At 37.9% G+C, this 7,968-nt stretch overlaps 1 protein-coding gene across 1 annotated transcript in view; it reads right to left on the bottom strand.

Moving 5' to 3' along the window:
* Positions 1-4,962: 4,962 nt before the first annotated feature.
* HKDC1 (hexokinase domain containing 1) overlaps positions 4,963-7,968 on the bottom strand; it is a 48,004-nt gene continuing 44,998 nt past the window's right edge. The window contains exon 18 of the mRNA XM_011372154.2: positions 4,963-5,900. Coding sequence (XP_011370456.1) covers positions 5,753-5,900 — 148 coding nt within the window. The 3' untranslated portion in view covers positions 4,963-5,752. The remainder of the gene's footprint in view (positions 5,901-7,968) is intronic.

Genomic DNA, 7,968 nt, shown 5'->3' with positions numbered 1-7,968 from the left:
AATTATCTCTTTCTAGGTAGAATGCAAAAAACACAAGCCATTAAAGAAAAAAATAATAAATTAGACTTCATCAAAATTAAAAACATTTTCTCTTTGAAATACACTGTTAGGAAAGTAAAAGGCAAAAACATAATGGATGGATACATCTATTAGAATGGATACAGCTAAAGAATGAATTGCTAAATTGGAAGATCAAATTTAGGAACTCTCACAGTAAGCAGTGTGGAGAGAAAAAGAAATAGAAAAGTTAAACAGTGTGGGGGATAGAAATAGAAGTGTTAATCTCTGGATAACAGGAGTTATAGAAATAGAGAAAAATAAAAAGAAAAATAGAAAGCATTTGAAGTAAAAACAAATGACCTCAAAATTGAAAGAAGCGTAGTGTACCAAACAAGAGGTATAAGGGAAAATCCACCCCACATTATAAAATATCATGAACAAAACAAAGAAAATTCTAAAGGCTTCTAGAGATGGCAGACCACCCAAAAAGGAACAAGAATCAGGATGACATTATGCTTCTCAACGGCGACAATGAGGTAAGAAAACAATGAAGTAATATATCTAATGAGTTTAAGGAAAAGATTCTTGAATCCAGAATTTTATATCCAACCAAATTATCACTCAAATACAAGGGTATAATAATATTTTCAGGTATATAAATACTCAGTTTGCCAATAAAGGCTCTCCTTGAAAAGACTTTTGGAGAAAATAGTCAAATAAGTGAAAGTTTATATATAATAACACAGAAGTAAAATTGTAGACAATGTCAACATGATGCTCTATAGGGTTAGGAGAGACCAAAGTCCATGGGATCATGCTAAAATACTTGCCTTCTGTGGGAGAAGATATATCTATCAAGCTACCACCCCCAGTCCCCCAAAAAAGGGAAGAAAGGAAAAAACAGAAAAGTTTAGAGGAGATTTTAACACATTTTAAGAGGACATTTAAACACACTTCTGTCTGTTGTTAGATCAAACAGACAAAATGAAAAAAGATCTTTTTTTTTTTTTAATGGAAAACATTAAAGAAGACCTAAATCAATGGCGAGACATCCCATGTTAAAGGCTGGGAAGAAAAAACTTCTCAAAGAGATCATTGCCCCCCAACCCCCACCAAATCAATCTACAAATGCAATGCAACATCAATACAATTACCAATAGGGTTTGCTTTTGTTTTTTGTGGAATTTAGTAAGCTGTCATGTCATCAGTGGAAAAAGGAGGGACTGTTTAGGAAACAGCTTGCAAAAGTATCTATATGCGGGGGAATGAAATTGGTTTCTAACTCAAACCACAGATAAAAATCATCTCCACTGGACTAAGAACTAAATATCAATAACAAAACTAAAAATTTTTAGAAGACAATACTGTTAAAATCTTTCTGACCTTGAGGGTAAGGAAGGTTGGTTAAACAAGACACACACACACGAAATGCTTACTTTTTAAAAAAGATCGAGAATGTCGACAATATTAAATTAAGAACTGTGTTAATCAAAACCTTAAAGAAAATGAAAACATGAACTATAAATGAGAAGATATTTGAAATGCCTAAATTTGACAAAGGACTGGATCCATAATATATAAAGAACTCCTATAATTCAACAAAAAAGGAATAAATAGCTCAATCTAAAAACAGGCAAAAGCCATGAACAAAGAATGTCACAGAAGAAGGAAAACAATTAAGTCTGTTCCAGATATTGACCTTGAGTTAATGGTGTTTTGGGGAATCAAAGAGGAAGGGACCGTTCTATACATCAGCCAAAACAGAGAGAGTGAGGCAGCAGCTGCAGCAATTTTGAGAGCAGTTGAGATGAGTGAGAAGCCAGCTGGAGCAGGAATTAGAGGAGTACCTGGAGGACATAGCATTTTCTTCAGGAATTGTTGAAATATTAGGGTGGGAGATAGGCCTTTCTACAGTATGTGGGATGGAGAAGTGAACCATTTTATTTGAGAATTAAACTTGGGAACATCTACTTTATCTTAGAACATACTTTGAGAAAGCCTGCTCTAGACCATGCTACCTACCCTAGCAGTGACTCAATAGAAACTGAGCCACATATAGGCTATGATGTGAATGACAGCCCCTGGAATTGTCCTTGTAGTGTTAGGGCATCCCTGCTCTTCAGGCCAATCCCCCAAACCATTGCCAATGACCTACCTTTCTCTCTATCTTTTTCTTTCTCATATTTTAAAACAACAACAACAACAACAACAACAACAAAGATTTTAAGGTACTTCACTTTCTCCCCAGCTTCATTTTTTCCCTGGCTGGACCAGAAAAGAATTCAACTCTTCTACTCTAATTGCTCCTCCTAGTTCATTCCAAATATGAGCTACCAAATCTCTCTATTATTATGCAACTTCTCTCAAGACCTCTCCTTCCTCTAAGAAAATTTGGTTCACCAGGAGTTTCAACTGTGAAACAGCAAGAGAGGAAATATCAAGACAGCGGGTTGGAGGAAAGTGGGTATGAGAAATTCATTCCCCCTAATTGGCATTCATTAGCCATTCACACGTCTGGAAAATAGTCTTGGAAGGATCTCAATGTTGACGTTCAAGTTGCTCATACTAGTGATAAGATGGGTCCCCTAACAACAGCAACAACTGTAACATGACCACCTTACATATGCGCACGTGGCTTATAGCTTATCCACATGTCTATATGTGTAGCTTGTGTAGTTCACAAAACTTTGTTAGGCTCTTATATTACTGTCCTTTCTCACATGAGGCTCAGGAAGTATGCTCAATTCTTCTAAGTACAAACCACACTGGCTCTCTGCCATCTAAGTTGCTATCCCTAAAGTGTCAAGTCTATTAGGACATTTCGATCAGGGGTTATTAACCTGGGCCCCAAGGGGAAACCCCTCCTTGGGTGGAGCCTATAAACATCTTTGGGAAAAAGTTATACTTTTACTTTCATTCATCTCTAATTGAAATTTAGCATCTCCTTTGATTATGAATTTGGGCAACAATAGTGCCACAGCAACTGTGACTTTGTCTTCAGGTGAAATCACAGACGTTTTCATATCTGTGTTGTTGCAAATGTCTCAAAAAATCTGTTTTTATATATCAGAACTTCAAAATTATGGTTATATTAGGTTCTTACTGAACCTTGTCATAGAATGCATTACAAACTAAGCATATATATTACTATATCACTTTAATATTCTAATAACCGTAATTCAATACCATTGGCTTCCTTTGTAATCCTATGCATTTTATGCATTTAAAAACATTATTCTGTGAGAAGATCCATAGGTTTCACATAATTTCCAAAACGGTTTATGATGTATATGCACACACGAACATGTGTGCATGCGTACACACACACACACATACACACACACACACAGGGTGAGAGCTCCTGATCAAAAGGATGCAGGACATGGTTAGGAATTGTGTCTTCATCTTGTTCCTGATTACCATGTTGTATTGCAAATATTTTATATATCTTTCCTTCCTTGCTAGCCTGAGTTCTTACAAAGCAGAAATAGTGTCTGTATTTCTTTGGGTCCTCAGTGCCTAGAACAGGACTTGGCATTCATTCAACTGTCATTTATAGAGTATCTAGTGTGTATAAGGCTAAAGTCCCATTGGGTGAGGTAGAAGAATGGAGAGATTTAAAGAAGAGCAATAATACACTCATGTGCTTGTTTGAGCATTCATTCAGTCAGTCAGTCATTCAATTAGAGAACTGTCCAATAGCTACTCAATGCCAGCCACTGTGGTAGGATCTGTGGGTAATAGAAAAAATGAGACCTATGCCTTTATTTTTATGGAGCACCCAATCAGCTGACGGGAAGAGAAAACAAGATTTCTGAAGACAGACAAATGAGAATGTGGTAATTTGTTCCACAGAGTCCGAGTCGTGGGGAAAATGTAGTTCTTAAATCTATGTTTGTCAGCTCTTTCTAGCCAAAAAGTTACAGAGAGAAAGTAACCACAGGACTAAATGCAGATGAAGATGTAAATGACAGTGCTCTTCCCAACAGGAAAAGTCTGTGGAGTTTGCATGAGGAATGATTACCTTGTTGTGTGGCTGCTGATCTTGTCTAGTAAACTTTGAGATGTTAGCCTTCCATCACCCCAGGTGTTTCAGGGGTCAACCTGTCCAAAGACAGCAAGAGTCTGTCCTCTCTGCAGTTCCATTATAGTTCAAGGATTCTGTGATGCTATCAGTTGGTCAGAATGCAAGGTTGCCTGGATACCTTGGGGCGTATTCTTCTTGTGAGAGACCAGAACTGAAAGTTAAGTAGGCTAGGCAACCTCCTCATTTTGCCAAATGTGCTGAGAAAGCAGGTCATGGGAGAACATGGTGGTGCAACTACCCGTATCTCTGGGCCAGATCATCTGTCCAGGCAGCTGGCAAAGGGAGGAACCTCCAGCAGAACCAGGGGAAAGAGACACAGGGAGCTGGAGGTGTCTTACCAAGGAATGGGAGGACTAGGGAAAGATAACAAAAACAACGATGTTTGGGATTTACTAAGACAAAATCTGATCAGGTGAAACAGCTCCTCAGAGAGGCATAACCTCAAAATACAAAGAGATAAATTTAATAAATCCATAAACCTCTCTCCAAAGAGGTATAATCTTAAAATACAAAAAAGTTCATTTTGGTAAATCTAGGACTCACTCACAGCAGTATTCTCATACATGTTTACTGAATGTATGAGAACCTCAACTCCCTCATTTGTCCCCAGCCCAGGTGGGCCTCTCCCTCATCCTTTTAGACTGTGGGATCATGGGATAAAGTCACTGGAAGTATTCATTCAAATGAAATTTGGATAATCTGTTAAAGATATTGTAGAAGATATTCCATATATTTCTCCTTATTGGCAGGAAATTTGGACTGGAGAGATGCTCTCAGCAACTTCTGACTCTATTCTACTAGCCCTTTATTCTACTAGCGAGCATAAAGTTACCAAGTGAGCCTCCCAGGTGAAATATTAATACTTCATGCAAAGATTCTTGGGAAATCAAATATTTTTATTCATTTAGTGGATTTCATTTACTCGACAGCCCTTTAAACAACTATAAACAACAGTGACACAAACCACGTGTAAAATGAAAAACAGGTACCCCAAACAGCAACCCTGAGAATAACACATGCATATCGAGAAACAAAACTACAGGGTGCTGACATAACTCTCTTTGAGCATGAAAAGCTTCCTACAAGGCTCCCTGGCAATCAATCCTTCTTCATCCTGGGGCTGATTACTCCAAAGTCTTTGTTCTCTCTTCACATCTGAAGTCAACATGACAAGTTAAGAACAAGTTAGATTAAATCTCCAGTTTATTACATGAGTCCCTAGCCGCTTTGAGTGTGTAGTAGAGGGCTCGATCTACTACAGCGATGGCTGAAGCACACAAGTGGGAGCTCAGCCAGACAGGCCACATGGGCAGACTGTACATATAATTGCCAAGTCCAGCAGCCACAAGACCCAAAGCCATTGAGAACTGACAGGTCAGCCCTTAACTGAAAAATCTGCTGAGAGGGGAGCTCTCGAGCCACATCCTTTAATTTTACAAGTTGGCCCATCGTGGACTCAAATATGCCAAATAACGATATCATTTACTGCCTTTGAAAACCAGTAGTAACAAAATGCTACAAATACCAGAGAACCTGGGGTTCTCTTTCGGCCATCCAGAAGGTGAAGTTAACCGGAAGCTTGCCTGTTGGTCCCTGACCAACTTATCTGCCAGAGGAAAGGCTGGTCGGTGTCCGAGGTGCATCGGGCCCAACCCTGAGGGGTTCCTATTTCCCTTTCGGTGCCTGCTGTAACCTCTTGGCTACAGCAGTGATCAGAGCTGCTCCCTTTCCACTCCCATCTTCTGACAGCATGAAAGTCACATCACATCGAGGGGCTAGTTCTTTCACAGTTTCTTGCAATATCCAAGAAAAGCTATGAACAAGAAAAAAAAAGCATCATCGGAACTTATACATGGAATCAGCATATTCATAATTGATGTCAATCTAGTTTGTTCCTTCCAGCTTGTTTCTCAAGGCTCTAGAACAGCTTACACAGCTTCTTAAATAGTTGTTTTAATATAACCTTTTATTGAGCAACTGCTAATGCCAGAGACTATTCTAGGTGTTTCCCATGCAAACATCGAAGTATAATAAACAAAGTTTGAAAATAATTATTACTGTCTTTACTGCATGAATAAATCGATGCTCAAAAGTTAAGAACTTGTCCAAATTTGTACAACTAATAAGTTTATGAGGATTCGAACCATGCCTCTTTTTCCAAACCTCACTTTTTTTGTTCAAATTTTCCCAAAATTTTTATTTTCAAAATTTACGAACCTACAGAAAAGTTGAGAGAATAATTCAGTGAACACCTATGCACTTGCCTAGCCTCACCAAAGTTAAAATTTTGCCTTATTTGCTTTATCCATTCAACTATTTATCTAACTCTCTCTCTATTAATTTACCTCAAAGCACAGAGTCTTAATCACAATGATACTTGGCCTGTCTCAACTATCTTTTGAGACATCAAATTCATTTGAATTGGCATCTGGAAGTCAGTTACCAGGCCAGTATGTAGGATCATAATGTGTTTACCAGAAACCTCAGGTCCTGGGAGCCTGGGCTCGTGAGATGGTACAGATGGTGGTCATCTCTGAGGGCCAGCCTGCCAGAGCAGGTTCTGAACCCAACTCTAACACACAACCAGTGGGGGACTGGCCAACTACTGAAGCCCCTTGGGGCTCTGCTGGTTAAGTGGGAGGAGAATGTCTAAGATCTTATTGGAGGCACAGTAACAGTGGTTAGCCTCAAACTTCCCAGGAAAAAGGAGAAAGTGGCTTGGTAGTTACTGCTCAATCATGCCTTTTTTTTTTTTTAAGTGTACAATTCAGTGGTTTTTTAATGTATTCACAAGTTGTACAACCATCACCGCTGTCTAAACCCAGAACTTTTTTATCATCCTAAAAATGAAACCCGTACCCCTTACTAGTCACTCTCTATTCACACCAACCGCTAGAAGCCCTCAACAATCACTAATCTATTTTCTATTTCTATAGATTGGCCAATTCTGGAAATTTAATAAAATAGGATCCTATAATATGTGGCTGTTTGTGTCTGGCTTCTTTCACTTAACAATGTTTTCCGAGGTTTGTCAAAGCTGTAGTATGTGTCAGTTCCTTATCTCTTTTTATGAGTAATATTCCATTGTATGGATATCCCACATTTTGTTTATTCATCCATCAGTTGATGGATATTTAGATTGTTTCCTCTAGTGGCTATTATGAATAATGCTGCTATGAACATCACCAAGAGTTTTTGTGTGAAGGTATTTTCGATTCTCTTCAGTAAACCTAGGAATGGAAGTGCTGGGTCATATGGTAACTCTCTGCTTATCCTTTTTAGGAACTGCCAGACTGTTTTCCACCAACAGTGTATGAGGGCTCCAATTTTGTCACATCCTGATCAGCACTTGTTATTGTCTGTCTTTTTTATTATAGTCATCCTAGTGGGTGTGAAATGGTATCTTATGGTTTACATTTGCATTTTCCTAGTGACTAATAATATTGAGCATCTGTCAGTGTGCTTATTGGCCATTGCTAGAATCTTCTTTGGAGAAACATCTATTTAAATCCTTTGTCCAATAAAAAAAAAAATCCTTTGTCCATTTGTTAATTGGCTTCCTTGTTCTTATTGTTCTTTTAAGTGTTCTTTATATAGTCTATTTTTTTTAATTAATTAATTTTTATGGTGACATTGGTTAACAAAATCCAATAAGTTTCAGCTGTACACTTTAACAGTCTCTTTATATATTCTAGATATAAGTCTCTCATCAGATATATAATTTGCAAATATTTTAGTCTATTCTGTCTTTTCACTTTGTATGGCATACGAAAGTTTTTAATTTTAATGAAGCCCAATATATCTATTTTTTGGTTGCTTATGTTTTTGATGTCATATTTTATACCATTTTCTAATCCAAGGGCACAGAGATTTACACCTAT

This window comes from Pteropus vampyrus, unplaced genomic scaffold (assembly GCF_000151845.1).
Source record: "Pteropus vampyrus isolate Shadow unplaced genomic scaffold, Pvam_2.0 Scaffold202, whole genome shotgun sequence".
Taxonomy (NCBI): Eukaryota; Metazoa; Chordata; class Mammalia; order Chiroptera; family Pteropodidae; genus Pteropus; species Pteropus vampyrus.
The sequence above is the reverse complement of the archived record's forward strand: the minus strand, read 5'-3'. Positions and strand labels throughout refer to the sequence as shown.